The following is a 20,567-nucleotide window of genomic DNA, read 5'->3' as shown; positions in this document are numbered from 1 at the left end:
TGGGATATAGTTCCTGTCTGGATGGCCTCTGAGAGAAGGTGACTTGCCCAAGGTCACCCAGTAGGTTTCCATGGTGGAGTAGAAGTTCTATATTTTAACTACTACACCATACTGGCCCTCTTCGTCTTGTGGTATCTGGACAACCTCCTCGGATTTTTCCTTGATTGGAAATGTGGATGCAGAAGTCTTATGATAGCTATATCTATATCTCCAACAATGAATAAATCAGAGGAGTTCTTGTTTCTAGGGGTTTAAGAAGTGATGGCAGGCAAAGGGCTCTTCAGCGAGTATACCCAAACAACCAATTTTGTTATTGGGGAATATTGCAACAAAAGGGGCATAAAAACCACGTTTTCAATTTTTTAAAAAAATCTCAACTTCAAGTTTTTTTATTAGTGCTCGTAGCAGCCCAGCTTTCTGAGGTTGATCTATGCATTTTCATTTCCACTTCACCTGCTCTGTGACCTTGGGCAGGGAGAAGATGTTCCTCCCAGGCTGCCTATGGCGAAGAGGAAGGGTAAATCAAGAGGCACCACAGGAAATTGGGTCATTAAAGCTGTTCCCACCTCCCTCCGCCTTGCAATTCACTGGTGGCAAAGGGCGAGTAGGAGCTGAGTCGGTTTGGAGTAACTGTGTTTAGAGGCAAAGCAGAAGAGAGACTAGGCCAGGCTTAGCTGAGAAGACCTCATTTCCTAATTCCTTCACCTAAACGCCATAAAAAGGAATTGACTTTTTAAAAAATGCTTTCACACTATGATGAGAAAAAAATGCTAGGGAATAATTGTGAGTTCTTCTGCTTTTCTCTTTTGGAAAAGGCCACACATCCTGATAATATGGTTTATTAATAAAGATGGGGAGAAGAAGATCAAAATGCCAACTGCAGCTTTTCTTAACAGATGGCGAAACTAACAACTAAGATGGTAGTTTCTAAGGTCAAAATGAATTCTCATTTTCAAGGGGAGAAAGCTATATCCTCTGGGAGCGATTAGCACCATTACAATCAACCAGCCATTAGGCATTAAGGTTAATGAAATGTGGATTGTGCACTTAATGGGATCCGTTGAAAAAAATCACCTCTACATCCTAAATATTCAGTGGCTGTAAAATACATGCAAGGCAATATAGACCTGGACGGAGGAGCCTGAGTTTTGTAGCGGGGAGGAAAAAATATCTTCTATACCCCAGTGGAAGGAAGGGAGTTATATAAGAGGAAGGCAATCTAAGCAACATAGGATGAACTATGGCAGAGAGTGGTGACTATGTCTCAGAATAAAATCTGGGCAGTGTGATTGTGTTTTGTATATGCTTGTGTGTGTGTATGGGACACTCAATGGTGTCTCATATATGAATAGATCATATATGAAAATATGATATATGTAGCAGCAACTGGGTTGTTGTGAGTTTTTCGGGCTGTATGACCATGTTCCAGAAGCATTCCCTCCTGACGTTTCGCCTGCATCTATGGTAGGCATCCTCAGAGGTTGTGAGGTCTGTTGGAAACTAGGAAAATGGGGTTGATATATTTGTGGAAAGTCCCAGGTGGGAGAAAGAACTCTTGTCTATTTGAGGTAGGTGTGAATGTTTCAATTGGCCACTTTGATTAGCATTTAATGGCCTAGCAATTTCAAGGTCTGGCTTCTGAATGCCTGGCGGAATCCTTTGTTGGGAGGTGATTAGCTAGGCCTGATTGTTTCTTGTCTGGATTTCCCCAGTTCTTTTAGTGTTGTTCTTTATTTACTGTTATGATTTTAGAGGTTTTTTAACCTCTGAGGATGCGTGTCATAGATGCAGGCGAAACATCAGGAGAGAATGCTTCTGGAGCATAGCCATACAGCCCGGGAAACTCACAATAACCCAGTGATTCCGGCCGTGAAAGCCTTCGACAATACAGATGTAGCAGCAAGCTTGTTGGAATAAGTGGTGCTCTCCTTGGTGCTGAAAAGGAGAAAGCCCCTTAAGCTCGCCTACATCCCCGCAGGACAAGTTCAGTCGCTGTCCGTGGTGATAGCTTCTTGCTTGTTGGCAAGGATTTGCAGCGTAGGACGTTGCAGAATCAATCAAACCTGCCATGTCTTCTTCCAGAGTTTGATTTGTCGGCTAAGAATGGAGTGAACCTCCTAAAGTTCAGATCTGGAGAGAAGGGAAGTGCGTCTTTTAAAATCCCCATTCACTTACCTTCAAAACTAACCCTGTATTGTCGAAGGCTTTCATGGCCGGAATCACTGGGTTGTTGTGAGTTCTACGGGCTGTATGGCCATGTTTCTGAAGCATTATCTCCTGACGTTTCGCACGCATCTATGGCAGGCATCCTCAGAGGTTGAGAGGTGGAGAGGATGCTTCTGAAACATGGCCATACAGTCTGGAAAACTCACAACAACCCAGTGATTCCGACCATGGAAGCCTTCCACAATACATTCCCACTTGCCTAGTTTCCAACAGACCTCACAACCTCTGGATGCCGGCCATAAATGCAAGTTTCCAACAAACCTCACAACCTCTGAGGATGCCTGCCATAGATGCAGGCAAAATGTCAGGAGACATTGCTTCTGGAACATGGCCATACAGCTCGGAAAACTCACAACAACCCAGCTATTCCGGCCATGAAAGCCTTCGACAATACATTGAACATCTCTAAGGGGAAAACTATTCCAAGACACACATCTCACAACCTCTGAGGATGCCTGCCATAGATGTAGGTGAAACGTCAGGAGATAATGCTTCTGGAACATGGCCATGCAGCCCGGAAAACTCACAACAACCTAGTGATTCAGGCCATGAAAGCCTTCGATAATACACTGAACATCTCTAAGGGGATAAACTATTCCAAGACACACATCTCACAACCTCAGCCATAGATGCAGGTGAAACGTCAGGAGAGAATGCTTCTGGAACATGGCTATACAGCCCGGAAAACTCACAACAACCCAAAATTAGAACTGGTTGCTACCTTTCCCCAGAGCATAGGAAGAAACTTAGGTTACTCAGCTTTTGAACAATGCAGATTTTAATAATATTCAGACTGCATTGTGTTCAGTATCATCACCCGCAGGCCTCTGCTCTGTGTCATATCTGTACTCTGAAATATTAGGGTGCTTCTTCATACCTCTGAAGAGATTTCACCTTCCTTCGCTCACTTGATCTTGATTCAAGTGAAGCAACGGAAAGACTCCCAGAGACGAGAAAGAGATACTTTCAAGCTACTTCTTCGCCTCTGAAATATTCCAGCTGCGTACTGAAGGAGTCGCTAGATCTCCTTGTTTTCAGCCCGAGGTCTTCCTTCTCCCCCACCTTTCTCTCTCTGAAGTACTCCAATAGTCAGATCATTTGATTGAATTGCTTGCTAGACTGCAGAAGGAGCCATTCATGATACTTAGTTTTGACACCGCGGTTAGGTTTCAGAGGGGAAAAAAAAAAGAAATCTCAGGGATGTCCAGTAATCCCTCAATAGTAGGGAAATTTCACTGCCTCGCATTTGGAAGTAAACCCCTGCAAGAAGAGATTAGTACTTGTCATAATGGAAAGTTACTCTGATTTTCTTTTGAGATAACAAGTTTGGAACAGCTCTGACCGCCAATGTGTGAAAATTAAAACAAATGCATGGGGGTTGCAGTCCCCTTCATAGGTCCAGGTAGTGAATGGGTGAGCAGAACAGGAGATTAAGGAGGAGATTTGATATGTTCAGCTACATTTGGATCTATGCCACTTTTGACAATCGCAGTGTAGGTGCAGATGCTACATTCCTGCCTTGATTTATAGAACGCCTGCCATTCATATTTTCCTCTGTATTGAAGCGGGGAGAGTTTCCAGACAGCAGATTAATCTCCATTCATTTTCACGTGGCGATAATGGGAATTATCTTTCTCCCCTATCAATACTGTAATAGATTTCACGGAGGACTTTGCTTTCAGACTGCACAAGAGGATTGTTCTTCATCTCCTCAAAGGCGCAAATCCCCATTTTGCTTCCTCGCCCCTCTTTTGTAATAGAGAAAAGGGGGGGGGGGGAAATCTGAATTATATTTCTTAGGAAACCGTGACACCTCTGACTAAATCGATACTCTGGGTGCGGTGTGAGGGGATAGAGACAGGAAAAAGCTGGGAACAGAGATTCCTGCGCTGGGCCAATCCTCTGTGTGTTGTTGAATGCTTTCATGGCCGGGATCACCGGGTTGCTGTGAGTTTTCCGGCCTGTATTGCTATGTTCCAGAAGCATTCTCTCCTGACGTTTCACCCACATCTGTGGCAAGCATTCTCAGAGGTTGTGAAGTCTGTTGGAAACTAAGCAAGTGAGGGTTATATATCTGTGGGATGTCCAGGGTAGGAGAAAGAACCCTTGTCTGTTTGAGGCAAGTGTGAATGTTGCAATTGATCACCTTGATTTGCATCGAACAGTCTTGCAGTGTCAAAGTTTGGCTGCTTCCTGCCCAGGGGAATCCTTTGTTGGGAGGTGATTAGCTAGCCCTGATTGTTTCTCACATCTTGGACATTCTCCTGACGTTTCACATACATCTATGACAGGCATCCTTAGAGGTTGTGAGGTTTGTTGGAAACTAGGCAAGTGGGGTTTATATACCTAGGGAATGTCCAAGTGGGAGAAACAGTCAGGGCCAGCTAATTACCTCCCAACAAAGGATTCCCCTCAAACAGACAAGGATTCTTTCTCCCACTCTGGACATTCCACAGATATATAAACCCCACTTTCCTAGTTTCCAACAAACCTCACAACCTCTGGGGATGCCTGCCACAGATGTGGGTGAAACGTCAGGAGAGAATGCTTTTGGAACATGGCCATACAGCCCGGAAAACTCACAGCAACCCAGTCCTCTGTATGTTTGTTACTAACCTTAATGGAACTTACTTCCAAGTAAAAGTGAATACCACTGAAGAGATAGAAGTAGTCTTCTGTTCCAGCAAAGGCTTCAAGTGACATAGCACTGGCATTGGTGGAACACTTCTTATGGTTGATACTACTACTCGAGAGTAAACAGTCGGAGAAAAGCGCTAGAATGGAAGTTCGAGTTAGAGACGACTTACTCTAAGAGTCAGGATTTGAAAAACAGGGCATTTGGAAGTCAGTGGCTGTGAAAGATGATCCGGACTTATGTGGTAGGTCCTTGGCAGGGCCACTCTACACGGCAGTGAGTTTTTCCCCCCATTGAGGTAGAAGAATATAACGTTGCATCTCCACCTGGTCGCAGCTTCTCTCTCCTGGCAACCCTCGCCGCCGGCTTTCACTGAGACAATGTTTATGAAAGGGAGCATAAGCTAAGCGCCTCCAGCGAGGAAGGAGGGGCAGGAGGACGCCCGAAGAAGACAGAAGAGACCGAGGAAGCCCTCTCTGGAGTGGCTGACTGTCCTGCCCAGGTTGGCTTGCCTAACTCTTGGAGACAGAGCTACCTTCTCACCCCCTATGTCCCACCAGCAGCGATAAAGCATCCCGCCAAGACGAGACCTAGTTGCTGGTAGGGAAGCCCACCCATGAACGACTTCGGGCTGAAACTGGCCGTGTGGAAGGTCAATTGGGTGGCTGGGGTGGGGGGGGGGAAGGGAGGGAGGACATTGGAGACGAACGCTTGTCCACAAGAGGACTTTGAACTTGGGGGACCGAGGATGTCTTCCAAGGGGCCACAGACGGAAACCAATGCCATTGGCTTCCACTCCGAAGCCAAGCCTTGTCAGCGACTCAAAGTATGTGTGTGAGATCCGAGACCCTATAGCCCCTTAGCCCTTCCAGTTGGCCAGAAGATTAGTGTTTGGGCACGCGATGGTCCCGCTTGGCTTGGCCTGGCCTTTCAAATGAGGGTGAATGCTAAGTAGGCGATTGTGAGGAACCGGGGTTGGCGCTTGAGTTGCGTAAGAGCCCCGAGGCAAGGCTGGTTGTCTCCTTGGCAGCCTCAAGACCCGGAGAAGGGTCTGTCTGGCTTCCTCTTGGCTGCGCGTCAGGAGCCGTGCGGCAGTGCAGTAAGAAGGAAGGAAGGAAGGAAGAAAGGGGAGCCCAACGGAGGGGGGGGGGGGGAAATGAATGAGAGACCAAAAAAAGCTCCCGCCTCTCTCTCTCTCTCTCTCTCTCTTGGCGGCGGCGCGGATGCTTTATTGATCTCTCCCCTCACCCTTTTTCTCTTCTGTCTCTTCTCTCCCCCCCCCCTTCCCTTTCCTTCCTAGGCTCGGCCGGCTGGCGTGCGTCTGTTTGGATTTCTCTAGGATTCTCCCTCCTCCTCCGACACCTCCTCCTCCTCCTCTATCGCTTCCTCCTCCTCCTCCACCTCCTCCTCCTCCTCCTCCCTCTCGACTACCATGGATGTCCCACCATTCCTTGCAGTCGAAGGTTGCTCCTTGGCGCAGTGAAGGAAGATCATGCCGGGATTGCTAATGGCTCTGGGAAGCAGGAGCGCGGCGGCCGTGGCGGCAGTGGCGGATCTCCCTTCGGCGTGACCATGCCGTGATCGCCTGGCCGGCCCCCAGCACTCCCAAGCGCCTCGCCTCACCTCCGAGAGGGGGGTCACGAAAGACACCCTCCCCAATTCACAACAACAACAATCATAGAACAATAACAACACGCCACCCCCCGACCTAGTCCCACCCGCTCGCCCGCCCGCCTTGTCGTTTGGGAGAAAAGGGGGAAACCCGCCCGCCCGCCCGAGAGGACAAACAAACCCAAACACACACAAATCCGGCGCGCTGGTGTGCAGAGGGAACACCATGAAGATTATTTCCCCGATTCTAAGCCATCCAGTCTTCAGAGGCACCCTTCGGCTCCTGTTTTGCTTACTGTGGATTGGATATTCCCAAGGAACCACGCATGTGTTGAGATTCGGTAAGGCGGCTTCCCTCTCTCCCCCTTTTCTCTTTCTCCCACCCCTCTTTTTCTCTCTCGCTCTCTATCGTCTCTTGGCTGCGTTCAATGTGTGTCCCTAGGATTTGGCCAAGAAAGGAGGGGGAACCTGGGGAGGGGGAGGGGGAAGAGGAGGAGGAGGAGTGGGGGGAGGGAAAGGGGAGATGGTGGAGCGACTTCCGGGCGAAGTACGGGGGGATTTTGTCTCCTCCCGGTTGCCAATTCGGTCCGCCGCCTCGGTTCCACCATCCTCTGCAAGGAAAGGCAGCGCGAGGGCCGATCAAAACAAACCTCAGAGCCGCGCACGGATCTCTCTCTCTCTTTCTCTCCTTCCCCCTCCCCCTCCCTCTCCCCCATCCTTGGTTTCGTGTGGCCTCTTTGGGAGTTGTTGCCTTCATGTAGGGAAGAGGGAGGTTGGGCCGGGAGGGGAGAGACCCTAGGCTAGAGAAGTTGTGGATCTTTTGTGTGGGGTGGGGAGACCCAGGGCTAGTTTGGAGGAACTCAACGCGGGGCACGATTCTGGGAAGGAAGGAAGATCCTTCTCTCGTTGGTTTACTTCCGTGACCTCTGAATGCCGCCGGAGTGGGAGACTGAACGAGCACCCAGTAGACCTCAATTAGTCTGTGAGTTGGTCGTGTTGGCCTCAGTGTCCTAGAAGGCGCGACCCAGGAGGTGTGTTTTTCCGTACATCCCATCAGAGTCAGTGGAATAACTCCCCTTGGAGAATGGTTAGGTGCGGAGGAGGTTTGTGGATCGCAAGCTGTGGTCTCAAGGGATCTCTCTCTGGTGATGGTACCCCGAGATCTGGAGGATCTGTCCCCAGGAAGGGATTTAGGGAAGTCTTGGAGGAGACGGGCAGAGTTTCATAGGACACTTATGGAACTTTCCTACACACACACACATATGAAAGCTTCCTATAGATATATTGGGAAGTTCTCTAATATATATAGACAGCTAGATAGACACACACAGAGAGTGTATATCTATCTATCTATCTATCTATCTATCTATCTATCTATCTATCTATATCTATATGCCAACCTAGCAGTTCGAAAACATGCAAATGTGAGTAGATCAATAGGTACCGCTCCGGCGGGAGGTAACGGCGCTCCATGCAGTCCCCATGAGGGCTCTTCCAACTCTATGATTCTATATTTATGTGTGTGTATGTATATATTTTTACATATATAGAGAAGGGGGATGATATAAGAAGCATATACATATATTGGAGAGCTTCCCCATATGCGATATAAGAAGCTATATATATTAGGGAGCTTTCCCATATATGTGTCTGTGTGTAGGAAAGTTTTCTTTCCGTGTCTATAGCTTCCCTTCTCTCCGCTGACCCTTCACGACCTCTTGGGAAGGCCTGGTCCTGAAGGCGAAGGCTGCCAGTGCCAAGAAGCAGCAGCAGCAGCAGCTGGCGAGAGGGCGTCCAAGGTCAGGGCTAGTTGGCCTCGCCGAAAGCCGACTTGTCCAAGGGAAAGAAAGTTCCTCCACGGAGAGGCGGGCGGTTTGGGGCGGGAAGATCCGTGGAACCTGGCCGGCCCATCGCGTTCCTTCCCAGGTGATGCCAAGAGCAAAGTCCTCCTAGGGCTCGGGTTTGAGTTCCCAGGCCGTTCACGTCACATGTGGGGCGTCGTTTACGTCTGAGGCAGAGTTTATCCCCGACGAGAGGCAGTGATCTTTCCGCCCCTCTTCTCTTGGATTCCCACCCGAGGGTCAGGCTAGCAGCTGGGCTTGTTGGATGCTGGAGAAGGGTTTAAAAGAGGAGCTGTTTTCTGAACGCCAAGGAGGCCTGAAGAGACGCGTGGGGGATCTGGAGTGGGCTTGCTGGGGTGTCCTGGAGGATTCCTGGTCGCGCTGTCTCTCCTCCCCCCCTCCCCCCTCCCCTCCTCCTTCCCTCCCCAACAGCCACCGTCTGCGACTCTTCGCGCACGTTGCCCGTAGCAACCGTCTCCAGGAATGAATGAAAGCTCAGCATTGAACACTGTGGAGGGACTGGTGCCGGGGAAGGGGGGAAAGTGGTGGTGGGGCCTTTGACCTGGATCCTGTCGAAAGCAGCCGCGGGGGTGGGAGACGGATGCCGCCGGCGTGACAGGCGACAAGTGACGGAGAGCCCAAGGTCCTCAAGGCCGGGGAAGTCAACCGGGCCCACCCACGCCTGTCCTCCCAGAGGCTCCTCAGACAGGAGGGATTCATCCGCCCCGCAGGTTGTCCTAAGGAGAATCTGACGGGAGAGTGCCGGATCCGTCAGGAAAGGGAAGCGATGCCGCCTCCTTCCTTTCTAAAGCCACTCAAACTTGACTCCCTGCGTCTCCACTTTTCCAAATCGACAGGCCTGTTGGTTAAAGCCGTGTAATCCTGTTGAGTTTAATGGGGCTTTAAAAACTACCTTAAATCCCATTGCTTCATTTTAATGGGATTGTAGACCTGGTTCAACTCTTGTTAAGAAACTGTATCCTAGAGATGTGTGCGCACCAACTTGATGGGGTTTTGGTGACTGTTTAGTTGCTCCTGAAGGCAGCCTGTGTGAAGGAATTTCAGGCCTTTTCCACACAGCTCTCATTTTATCTGCTTTGAATTGGAATATATGGCAGCGTGGACTCAGACAACCCAGTTCAGAGCAGATATTGTGGGATTTCCTGCCTTGATATCCAAGGTTATAGGGCTGTGTGGAAGGGCCCTCGGATGCTTGCAGTTTTCCTTCTCCGGACTCAGTGCTTACCTTTCATTGAAGGGAAGAAGAAATGGTTGAGGGTCCTTCCACACAGCCGATATCCCAGAATATCACGGCAGAGAATCCCACAAAATCTACTTTGAACTGAATTATCTGAGTCCATACTCAGATACTGTGGGATTTTCTAACTTGAAATTCTGGGATATAGGGCTGTGTGGAAGGGCCCTGAGATGCCAGGCTTTTGATCTCTTGTTCTAGGTCATCACCTAGAACTGCCAGGAAATGGAAAGCTGCCTGTAATTTCAATTGCCTATGTGCTTGTGTGTATATTGCTAGAGAAGAATACTAGAGGGAAGAGAAACAACTTCTTGGATACAATAAAGGAAGGTTGAGCATAGAATAGAATAATCATACAGTTGGAAGAGACCTCAAAGGCCATTCAGTCCAACCTTATTCTGCCATGCAGGAAAACACAATCAGCAATGGGAAGGGAGTATCTCACTGAAATAGCAAAAGTGTCCCTTGGAAGAAAGGAAATGGATCCCAGGAGATTCAACCATCTCTCATATTTTTGGGGGAATCTAGACCAGGAACAGCTAGCCAAAGTTCCTCCTCCTCTTTCCTTTGAGATCCACCATGGCTGACCTTTCCTGTTAATTACACAAGGCTTAACCAGGATGTCCTCTCTTCCATTTCTCCCTCAGCCTCTCTCCACAACAAAGGTCTGCTCATAGCTGCACATAACCAAGAGCAACAGAACTGTCAAATAAGCACATAGGCCCATCAACCTCTCCACTCAATGAGGTGGATCAAATTCTGCAGAAGGCTGGTGTTACCGAATAGTTATTAACTCTTACTGGATGAAAACCCTTCTTTTTTCTTTTTAGTCATCAGAGTACAATTTTGGCAACTTGGGGGTGCCTTGAACATGATTTTCCTGCTTCTTGGCAAGGGGTTGGACTAGATCATGGGTCCTCAAACTTTTTAAACAGCGGGCCAGGTCACAGTCCCTCAAACTGTTGGAGGGCTAGATTATAATTTGAAAAAAAAAACATGAATGAATTCCTATGCACACTGCACATATTTTAAGTGCGAAAACACTTCAAAACAATACAATATTAAAATGAAAAACAATTTAACAAATTGTATTTCAATGGGAAATGTAGGACTGCTTTTGGCTGATGAGATAAGATTGTTGTTGTTATTGTGTGCTTTCAATTCATTTCAGACTTAGGTTGACCCTGAGTGAGGGCCGGGTAAATGACCTTGGAGGGCTGCATCCGGTCCCCGGGCCTTAGTTTGAGGACCCCTGGACTAGATGGTCCACAAAGTCTCTTCCAGCTCTATGATTCTCTGATTCTGTTATTAAGCTTTTGCAATCTTGTTGTGGTTTGTACAAAAGGAGTGGAGTGATGATGGAAGAAAATGGGCATTTGACCAAGTTTCATTGCTATAGGTTTCCATAGGAATGTCACATTGGTTTCCTTGGTGCAACAAAATAAAATGAAATGGTTTATTTTTATTTATCGTATCAGAAGTGAACTGAGGATACAATTGTAATGTATTTTATAAACACACAGTTTTAAAAAACTTGGCATTACACTAAATGTCCTTTGATCAGTATTTGGCCACTTGGAGTGCCTCTGGTGTTGCTATAAGAAGGTGAAAAACCACAATTCCATGTTTACAACATGCTACCCAACTGTGAATAAGTGTAGCACAAAGATCTTTGTTTTAATTTTTATAACATCATAGTGTATATAGACCTCCCCAAAACAATATGTCAATTAACATGGCCTGAGCCATCACTGGACAAATCTGAGTGAGGTATTTGTAATGGTATTATGTATAGTAGTGTTTCAGTACCAAGGCCAGTTCCCAGAAAGAGTCACATTTTGACACCCTCCTTTTTTCAACCTGACAACACTACAGAAAGTTTTTCCCCCCTCCAAGGCCTATCATTCCTTAGCTTCTTATGTTAATTTGCAGTTCTCTATGTATGTTATTACTTTATGCATTAATGCTTTTTATACTCCTGAGTCTCATTTCTTCTAGCCCTGATACTTGGTATATTGGAAGCAATTTCCTTTCAAAACAGCAGGGCAGCAATCCTACACATGCATTTACTTTCTTCCAGCCAAATATGTGTAGGCTCTGCCTGCTAGTTTGATTAGAAGGATCTATGATTTTTAATGTGCTTTTTATAATAGTGTTTTATTCACTCCCACATTATTCAAGTCACCTAATCAAGCCAACATTAAAGGATGCAAACAGTCTTAGATCTTCAATACATTCTTTGAGGTTAGGGTTGTCACCTGATTACAGGAATTTTAGTCAATTAACTATATGGGTTTTATTCAATTAAACAATTTGCATCCATTGGTACAAGAGTAAAACCAATAGCTCTGAAGTAAACAAAGCATTTTCTTTGTTTTCAGGTATTGTACTTGTGTTGCAATAATTGACATTGTAGATGAAATGTGCTACCTTTTGGTTTTGCCATTCAAAGCTTTTAAAAATACATACTTGCATTATTCTTTTTTAAAAAATCCCTTCTACTCAACTAATTAATGTTGTCCCTCTTTAAAGTAATTCTCACTGTTTTCAGTAGTATTTATTTCTTCATCACAGTGATTAGAATAGAAGGATTGCAAAGTAGTCCACTGTATATGAAACCAAGCAATGCAGAGATTATTCTGCCTAAAATGGGATAGTCAACAATGAATATATAATAGCTGACAATGACAGACATAGCTGCTACCTTTATAGCACTATCCAGCGAATGTGTGCTCAGACGTAAGTGCTACAATATTCAGTGGCACTTAGCTGTATATAGCAATGCAGTCTAGACAGTAAAAATGTCTGAACCATTTCCAGTAATTTATCACACACACACACAAACACACTGGGCACACTTTAAAACTATATTTTAACATATTTTAAAACAATATAGTATTTATAGTAAGCAGTATAGTTTATCCACACTGCATGACACAATGGCTGCAATGCATACTTTATATATTTATCCTTTATTGTGCTTATATACTACCTCCATAACTTGTATCTGCTGATCAAGGTAAATCAATAGTTAAGCCATAATATAAGTATAAACAAAATATAAACAAAAATACAATATAAAACAAAATAACAGGATATAAAAAACCAGTCAGTTCCATGGCTTCCTTACCCCACCGATAAACCTTAAAATGAGAATTTCTACCATCTTACAAATCCTTTAATACTCCTTGGAAGCTAGCACGGGGCATTAGTAAAATTTGCTCCTTTGCATGTTTTGGATGGCAATTCCCTTTATCTCTTACTATTTGACTTTACCATCTGAGAATTCTCAGAAATGGAGTCCAAAACAAATGGTTTGCCAAACGGAACCTTTCCTTTTAAACTCACACTGTCTGTCCTTTTCTCCCACACATACACGAAATAAATGAAGTCTATGGAGGAGATATTATTGTCAGAAGATAACAGTGCTGGGAAGCAACTAATGGATTTATTAATGGATCAATTAATAGTTCACACATGGCATACTACAGAGCAGTCAATAGTGAGGCATTCTGGGAGCTCCAGTTCAATCTACTCCAACTCCTTCACACTGGTCCAACTTTGGTACTTGTAGTGCATTGGTACCTTCATGCTTTTCAACGAGTAAGAATGCAATAGCAAGTTCTTTGTCAGTTGGATATCCTAATTTTAAGGTGGGGGTAGAATTGGTAACATATAATTCTCCTGCAAGACATACTATAAAAAGAGGCAGGTCGTGTTGGGGAAATGACACCTGACTTATCACTATATGCTTTGGTTACTATATGCAACACATTGAGTGTGGTATATAAATCAGAGAAGTGTTTCAGTCAGGGACTACATAATCTTTAATTCCCCACTGTTTGTGATTTATGTATGCCTTTTCCTTTCGAAGAGCTTTGAGGCCCAATTGAGACCTCAGGTGTTGTCTTTGGGGACTCAGTTAAATTTAATCTCACCCAAATGCTGACTGGATATATTGTATGTTTAAGGCTTGAATAGGCAGTTTCTTAATACATATCCAGTTTTTAATACTTAAAACACATTTCGAGGGAAGTAGCACAGAGATGGAGACTTAAACACGTTGTATATCCTTCATTGTTTACTTAAATCCATCACCATCTTCTGTTTTAAGCATTTAAGGCTCCTCAAAGGGTATCAAATCATATAATGTTGGCAGCTACTTTTCAAGGCTAATGTTCTAGCAGGAGAGAGCAATGCGAAGGTCTTTTGTTCTCCCCTTATTCTTCTTTCATTTGAAGCATTTAAATAAGCAATTTAGAGGGGGTTAAATGATACCACGTTGGAGTTGTGTGGCTACTTTCCAGGCTGTACTGAAGAAAAGAAACATAGGAAGAGAACATTGTATCATATAAGGGTTTCCCAAGGTCTTTAGATGACTTTCTATCATGAGGGTATTGTACTAAGCTCAGATAGAGCGGGCCTTTTGAGTCAGATTTCTCTCTGATTACTCCTTCTGGAAAATGACTATACAATCACAGTCCTCTTGAGTAAGGAAGTAATGAAGGGGGGAAGAAAGGAAATCAGGATCATTATTACTTTTTTTTGCTTATTACTTTTTGTTGCTTTTGTGGCCTTTTCATAGCATGGCTGCATATCTGCAGGGACTCTATTTTGGCACCTGGAATTGGAAGGGAATTCAATCTTCTTGCTCCTTGGGAGCATCAATATACCTGATTTTTTACATATTTGTCTGATAGATTTCTTAGCTGCTTTTAAAGACTGAATTCTTTCCAAGATGTCTTACGACAGCCTGAACCCCAACTAGAATAGTCCTATTGAATCAATTGTTGACCTTTGAACCTGTGCGTCTCCAGTTGTTTTGGCCCACAACTCCCAGAAATCCCAGCCAGTTTACCAGCTGTTGGGAATTCTGGGAGCTGAAGGCAAACACTTCTGGGGACACACAGGTCAAGAACCACTGGTCTAGACTTATGTAAAACTGAATTGAGTTGATGTGTGAACTCTAACTGGGGCTACCTATAGGACTGAGGCTAAATTAAGCCATTCAGTTTATAAAAGATTTATAAACTCTTCCTCATTTTTTTTAAAAAAAGCAATTTGAAAAAGTAACAAAAATACTATGACAGGATAGGAAACATAGACAGTTAAGTTCTTAAGAGTGACCTCTCAAAGACAGCAGGGCTAACTGGGAGAAACTTTGAAAAAGCGAAGAGTGCAAAGCAGACATAGTGAACAGAAAATCTGATAGTTGTGGCTGTGAGGAGAGGAAGCAGTCACATGTGAAATCTGCCTGTTGCTTTTATTTTCTGTCAGGGAAAAGCAATCAGACATCCAAATGGCTATGCAAGGCAGCCAGAATTCAATCTCACCTTTGATTCCTGACCTCAGTGATGGGAAGTAAAGCACAGCTAGAGATTTTATATGGAATGGTTTGCTAATGTTCTTGCTAATGGAGATTTAATGATAGAGTATTGACAGCTGGACAACTGTCTTTGCCAGGCCATTATTATAGTAAGGGAGGGGATGGGAGGAAGCAAGGGTGACATCCATGTCTTTCCCAGGGTTTCTTTCTTAGCTGGAGTAGCATCTTTGACTTAAATATGTCCACAGCAGACAACTTGAGTCTGATTTCTTTTCAGATGATTACTCCCTTGCCAGAGGAATAAGAAACCTAGTCCTGCAGCTGGCTCTCTAAAGAAGGAAAATAAAGTCAAATTGAATCATGCATTAACACCTGGAAGATCACTGCTACCTCTTCTCCATTTTTCTGGAGGTGCTTATGCTTGAGAGTGTTTGTATGGCAGAGATCAGTTCTGCATTAAAAAAAAATCAGAGTGAAGTGAAAGCCCTGGTTAGTTTTGCAGCCTCCCATACACATTGGTGGGAGCATTTTCTCCCACCTGTTTGCTTATCAAAACCCAAGGAAAATCGCACTTGCTAAGAGAAAGAGGCCTTCCATGTGCAATAACAAGGCATTTAAAGCCAACTTTACAGCAGCAGCAGTTTTTTAAAGAAAGGAACAGAAAGAAAAACCTTTGAAGGAAAGCTAAGGTTAAGAGTCTCTCGAAGGAGAGGTGGGGGTTTGCAGAGCATGGTTATTGACTGGTCCAGATTAAAGAGCAGAGAGGAAGATTTCAATTTGATAACGTCACAGCTCTTCCTGTTTTTCTTTGCCACTTGCGCCGACAATTCTGTAAGGTAATTAAATTGGCTGATTGAAGTCACAGTGGTCATGGGGCGATAAAGACCATTTGGATTTAATGGAATTTAAAAACAACAGTGCCTGGTGCAGAACTCTTACCGAACAAGAATTTTAATGATCCATTCAGGGGTGCTGACTAAATGGAATGTCCTGGAACAAGTTTAATTGAAAGGGCAAACCCGATTAGGTGTGTGCAGTCTTTATGGTTAGAGATAGGGGAATTAAATTCATCCTTTTTTAAAAGCCCCATTAATGCATTATCAAGATTTAAGGCAGGTCAAATAAACTCTGTTCTGTAGGGTCATTTTTTTCTGAGGATCCCCATTCGACATTTAAAGCCAAGCATATGGGCAAAAAGGGTGTCCTATTGATTGCAAATATCACATAGATTTTCGTATGCATGTGGCTACTTCCAGCTTCTAGAAGTCATGGAGAGTTCAATTAAGAATATCAATATAAATGTGGGTGGTGATAAGTAATGTGTTTTCTGCTACTGGAGATAAGGAAATTCAGGATAGATTTATTTGTAGATCCAGGCTCCAAAGATTTCCCATTTAACACCCTGCTTTAGTTCCCTTCAAAAACAGTCTTCCTCACAACTCAGCCTTGTTTCCTTCTTAAGTTTAATCTTTCTTCTGCTTAAGTATCTCACAATGAAAGAATCCTTGGATGCCCAGACAAAAATAAGATAAAATAAAATGGAAAGTCTGCTGTTTGCTTTGTCTTCACTTCCAAGCTTGCATACAATCCCATTATAGATGTAGTGCCATCACGTATGTTGGGAGATTAGAGAAAATGTGATGCATAACATTATTCAGACACACATCCATATCTGAGGAATAAAAAGGGCAGCCATTTTAAAGTGGGGTCATCATTCTGTGCCTTGGTAGATTTATGGTCTGCTTCAATCTTCATTATATCACTATCAACATACTGTAAATGTGGCAATGCATACACATGTGGAACTAAGTGAGGTTGGAATAATGTATTAGTGTCTTAACTCTTACGATGTGAAAACTGATTGTTTCCCTTAATACAGCTATGCAATCTAATATTAGCTGAGCAGCATGAGATAACATTAGAAGAAATGCTTTAAGATGGTTGGTTCTTGAAATGCTTTAAAATCTTCTATATAGGGAATGTCAGCAAATGCCTTTTATTGGGTTTTGCAGTCTTTTGAAATGTATAGATAAAAATAATTTTTCAAGGTCAGGGTTTAAATACTGTGCAGCTGAAATGTTTGCCTGATTGAGTCCGGTTTAATACCTAATCCTCAACCAGAGTTTTGTGTAGCTTGGAAACCATATTCATTTAAAAACGACGCATGGTTAAAATGGAAGTATTATTTAACTGTCCTGTCCTTAAGCTCTGGGAAATTATACTTTAGTGATATAAAGTATACACAGTAGAAACAAGGACCAATTTACTGGTATTCTCATTATTTCGTTATACCAAGGCGGGGAAAGATTCTGTATAGTACTTCAGAAAAGATGAGATTCCCTATATACAATCTAACAGGCAGGTCACAGAAAGCAGAGAAGAGTAAAGGAGAAATATGAGGACATATAGGGAAATATTTACGTGCTTACAGCAAACCCAGAATTGTTTTGAAGATGGGTGTATGGTGGAAATCAAAGCTGCCAAATTTCCCTGCATAGATGTGGTTTACATCTGGGCCCTGTAAGTATTATGGGCCATTTTTATGAAGGGAAAACATGTGGGCACATACCCCCTTATTGTACATTATAGTGTTGTATTTTGGAGGGTTTTTTGTGTTAGTTCAAAGACAATGACTACAACAGCAACTGTGTATTTTATATGTGAATGCTTGATTATATGCTTGATTGTATATGTGAATGCTTGATTATTTTAGTACAATTTTGATTACTCTTTTGTTGATGGGAAGGGGGTCAATGACGCAAGATTAAAAATTAAAATAAAGTAAGATTTTAAGTTTAGTTTTTTCAAAATTGATTTTTTGATATATGATACTGAAGTAACTTACACATCTTAATTGTGCTTATCTAGAGGTAAGGTGTCTGTTGCTACACAAAATCTTAACAAAGGAAATAGCGCAGGGTGGAGGGAGAAGTTACAAAGGAAACTGGTTATGTTGCCTGGGGATCCTGGGACTTGTAGCCCTACAGTTGACCTTTCTGAACTCTGTACTATACTATCACCTTCTACAGAATTTCATCAAACATTTTGCATTCTCAGTCCATCAGAGAATTAGAATCAGAGCAAGAAAAGGACATCCATGCACTGTTTGCATATACATGGCCGTCAGTCATTGTTTGACCTTTTGCCCGTTGTATGCTTGACGTGCCACAACAGAATGGGTAAATTAACTCAGCTGAAAATCATTCTGTGTGATATGGTGTGAGATGATATGAATGTTCCATCTGTGCTGTTGGATCTCAGATGACTGATTCACAGAAGCAAGTCATTGTTGGACTTGCTGGGCCAATACTTTGAATGTCATTTGTGAAAGATCTCTTCAAATTTTATATTGTTGATTTATCAGGGCTAAGGTGTGCATTTGTATGAGGATACAATGCGTCATCCATCAAGCAGAAGGAGGGAAAGATCTTCTCCTATTACTATACTCCTTTATTTCTTATGAAGGTAGCAGTGAAAGTTCTGCAGCTCAGTATGGGATAATCACCCACTCGTTCTGGCAATGTGACAATGCATTCTGTCTCTTCTTGCCTCTCAGTGAGAGCAACAGAAGGGCTTCAGTCACCTCCAGTGATGTTTCATAGAATCATAGAATCACAGAATCATAGAGTTGGAAGAGACCTCATGGGCCATCCAGTCCAACCCCCTGCCAAGAAGCAGGAAAATTGCATTCAAAGCACCCCCAACAGATGGCCATCCAGCCTCTGTTTAAAAACATCCAAGGAAGGCGCCTCCACCACACTCTGGGGCAGAGAGTTCCACTGCTGAACAGCTTTCACAGTCAGGAAGTTCTTCCGAATGATCAGATGGACTCCTTTCTTGTAGTTTCTTCATAGTCAACTCCTTAGCCTTAGAAACAACTCCAGGGAATACTAAGGGCCCACTGCACACTCCAAACCTATATTGCTACTTTAACTGGGAGCTTTTCAGTCAGGATTCCCTAGAACTCTAAGAATCCATGAAAGGTCAGAGGAGGTTCCATGTGAGATGCAACTCAAACAAAAATGATTGAGATCTAGATACACCTTTTATGCAGTGGTCCCTTGAGACATGAACAATATTTGAATTATTTATCTGAGGCAAAAATCTGGACCATAAAGGGAAAGGTTAGCAATGTTACTATAATATGTGTGTGAATTTTGTCTGTTGCATTTTAGGGATAGTACATTATCTGTTCTCATTACATGTTATAGGCTAACCACAGTCCTACAAATAACTGGCTGGTTCCCAGATGCATGATTCTGGTAACTCTTCAGAGATGAATGGGATGTGTGCTGCCCAAAGGCAATTGCCTACATTTTTTTGGCTGAAATGACCTCTTTGGCCAAGGTGTTTAAGAAGTGTCCATCTCTAGATTTATCCTGTTGAGTGGCTAAGACCCTCCAAAATGACAATGTGTCTTTCGGGGCAGCAAAAATTCAGAGTTCCTGGATTCTGCTGCTTAAGGATCTAATTTTCCACACTAGGGGTAAATAGATTGAGATGGGCAATGGTAACTAACTATATCTAAAGCAGTGGTTCTCAACCTGTCGGTCCCCAGATGTTTTGGCCTTCAACTCCCAGAAACCCTAACAGCTGATAAACTGGCTGGGATTTCTGGGAGTTGTAGGCCAAAACATCTGGGGATGCACAGGCTGAGAACCACCGATCTGAAGCCTACTTAGGTCTTACCTAAAGGATATCCTATGAGTCTTTCCATATTAGCAGAGATAATTTATGAACTGATGATGGTTAAACTAAAGCTAACTGCCACAAGGCATTTAAATTAAATAAGTCCCCAAACATATGGAAACATCAAGGCCTTCTCTTGTGATAAATTAAAATATATTAATGTATGCAAGGAAAACCTTGGGATAGCAAGAGGGATGAGCGGGCACGTGTGTAACTTCATGAGCACCACATTTCAAATGAGCTCTTTCTTTCTCTGCCAGGGATTTGACACCAGATGAAACATCCATAGAATTCTACTGTAAAACTTGCTAATTTGGCCCACCCTCTGTGTCTGATTCTATTATGTTATTTTATATTGTTGATTTTATTTGTTATTTCATATTTTGTTATGATGTATTTTGTTATTTTGTGTTTATTATGTTGTATTATTTGGGCCTGGCCTCATGTTAGCCGCCCTGAGTCCCCTTTGGGGAGATGGTGGTGGGTTATAAATAAAGTTTATTATTATTATTATTATTATTATTATTATTATTATTAATGCTAACTTTTCCAAGCTCTGGGCTAAACAAAGAGCTCCCAATTCTTTGGAAGGAACATAAAGCATGTCCAAAGTTGCACATGTCTTGATTTCCCATTCACATAAATGTCTCTTCCCTCCCCATCTATTAAATAAATAAAATCATTCCTTCTTTATCATGCATTCAAGAAGTAAAAATGTGATTCTTTGAGTATACAAAGATCCCTGGATTGGAATCCATTGATACAAACCACAAGCAAACAGAAATAATGTTTAGGACTTTAATTCTCCAATGGGATATTTATTTATTCATGAAAATTGATAAATTATACTTTCTGCCTTCCAGGCATCCAGGATGATGTATGATAAAAACATTTTTAAAAGCACATAAAATCAGGAAGTGCAGGAGGAAGAAACATGTTATAAAATAAAAGCAGCAATTAACATGAAAGATATGCAAACTTGGG

General features: G+C 43.3%; 1 protein-coding gene across 4 annotated transcripts in view; it reads left to right on the top strand.

The window, feature by feature from the left end:
* GRIK2 (glutamate ionotropic receptor kainate type subunit 2) overlaps positions 1–20,567 on the top strand; it is a 650,966-nt gene that overhangs the window by 3,746 nt on the left and 626,653 nt on the right. For 3 of the 4 annotated variants that reach the window (XM_060753092.2, XM_060753091.2, XM_060753093.2), the window contains exon 2: positions 6,162–6,813. In XM_060753092.2, coding sequence (XP_060609075.1) covers positions 6,699–6,813 — 115 coding nt within the window. In that variant the 5' untranslated portion in view covers positions 6,162–6,698. Of the gene's footprint in view, positions 1–5,940; positions 5,961–6,161; positions 6,814–20,567 lie in introns of those variants that run through there. The other variant, XM_060753090.2, reaches the window with a different exon arrangement.

The sequence above is a fragment of the Anolis sagrei genome, chromosome 1 (assembly GCF_037176765.1).
Source record: "Anolis sagrei isolate rAnoSag1 chromosome 1, rAnoSag1.mat, whole genome shotgun sequence".
In the NCBI taxonomy this organism is placed as follows: domain Eukaryota; kingdom Metazoa; phylum Chordata; class Lepidosauria; order Squamata; family Dactyloidae; genus Anolis; species Anolis sagrei.
Note: the sequence above shows the minus strand (reverse complement) of the source record. Positions and strands in the feature narration are given on the sequence as shown.